Genomic DNA, 1,690 nt, shown 5'->3' with positions numbered 1-1,690 from the left:
CCTCACGTCTGTGTGGGTGCCATCCATGGCTGACACTGACCCCTTATGCGTGCCTGGCCAAATGCCACCCATGTCCCTTCATCATCCCTGGCGACATCAACCCTGACCCTGCACCCACCCATATGCCACTCATGACCCTTCTGCTGGGTGACACCAACCCTGTCCCCAAACCCAGCTGGTATCAGCCATGTCCCTTCTCCGAGGTGGCACCAACGACTTCCCATCTCCCCACCCCATCCCCACTCCTGGCCGAGTGCCACCCACATCCCTTCTCCTGGGGACACCAACCCTGTCCCCACACCCAGCCATGTGCCACCCATGTCCCCTCTCCTGGGGCCCACCACCCCACGGTGCCCCGTGCCACTTTTTTGTCCCCAGGTGATCACCGCACAGCAGCTGCCCAAGTTGAACCGGGAGAAGGGGAGCTCCATCGTGGACCCCTTCGTACGGGTGGAGATCCACGGCGTCCCGGCCGACTGCAGCAGGCAGCAGACCCACCACAAGCTCAACAACGGTGAGCGCCCGCTGGGCCACCACAGCCTGGTCATCGGTCCCTGGGGACACCCCAGGGCACCCAATCTTCAGGGGCACCCCAGAGCAGTCAGATCCCTGGGGACATGCCAGGACCCCCCAGTCCCTGGGGACACCCCATGGTACCCTGATCCCCAAGGTAGCTCAAGGCACCCAGTCCTCAGGGGGACACCAGGGTACCCTGATCCCTGGGGACACCCCAGGGCACCCAGTCCTCAGGGACACCCCAGGGCACTCTGATCCTCAGGGACACCCAATCCCTGGGGACACCCCATGGCACCCTGATCTCCAGGGGTGCCTCAGGCCACTCTGATCTCCAGTGACACCCCAGGGAACCCTGATCCCTGGGGACACCCCAGGGCACCCAGTCCCTGGGGACACTCCATAGTACCCTGATCCCCAGGGGCACCCCAGGGCACCCTGATCCCCAGAGGTGCCCTAGGCCACTTAGATCCCAAGGAACACCCCATGGCACCCTGATCCCCAGAGCATTCCAGAGCACCTGGTCCTCAGGGGCACCCCAGGGCACCTCAATCCCCAGGGCACCTCAATCCCCAGGGTACCCCAGGGCACCCTGATCCCTGAGGCAGCTCAGGGCATCCAGTCCTCCGGGGCATCCCAAGGCACCCTGATGCCCAGGGACACCCCGTGGCACCCTGATGCCCAAGGTAGTTCAGGGCAACCAGTCCCCAGGGGCACCCTAGGGTGCTCTGATCTCTAAGGGTGCCCCAGGCCACTCCAATCCCTGAGGACACCCCATGGCACCCTGACCCCCGGGGGGTGGCAGAGCCCTCTGGCACCCAACACCCCAGGCACCCGCTGCCCCCTGCACTGCAGTTGCCATCACCAGTGGAGCCGGTGCCCAGAATATCCCAGTCCTCCCAGTGCACCCCAGTCCCACAGTGCCCCAGTCCCAGCACAGCCTGATCCACACCAGTGGCAGCATCCCAGTACATCCCTGTCCTCCCCAGTGCTGCTCCCTCCTGCCCTCCAGTATACCCAGCCCAAGCCCAGTGTGACCCCCATTCCCCCAATATACCCTATCACAGTCCCAGTATGACCCCCATTCCCCCAGTATAGCCCAGTCTGGCCCCAGTATGACCCCTATTCCCCCAATATACACCATCACAGTCCCAGTATGATCCCCATTCCCCCAGGA

General features: G+C 64.1%; 1 protein-coding gene across 1 annotated transcript in view; it reads left to right on the top strand.

The window, feature by feature from the left end:
- The window catches only part of PLCD3 (phospholipase C, delta 3), a 7,922-nt gene that overhangs the window by 5,577 nt on the left and 655 nt on the right, over positions 1-1,690 (top strand). The window contains 1 exon segment of the mRNA XM_009710305.1: positions 379-514. Within this exon segment, the coding sequence (XP_009708607.1) occupies positions 379-514 (136 nt within the window).

This window comes from Cariama cristata, unplaced genomic scaffold, assembly GCF_000690535.1.
Source record: "Cariama cristata isolate BGI_N322 unplaced genomic scaffold, ASM69053v1 scaffold13321, whole genome shotgun sequence".
Classification (NCBI taxonomy): Eukaryota; Metazoa; Chordata; class Aves; order Cariamiformes; family Cariamidae; genus Cariama; species Cariama cristata.
Note: the sequence above shows the minus strand (reverse complement) of the source record. Positions and strands in the feature narration are given on the sequence as shown.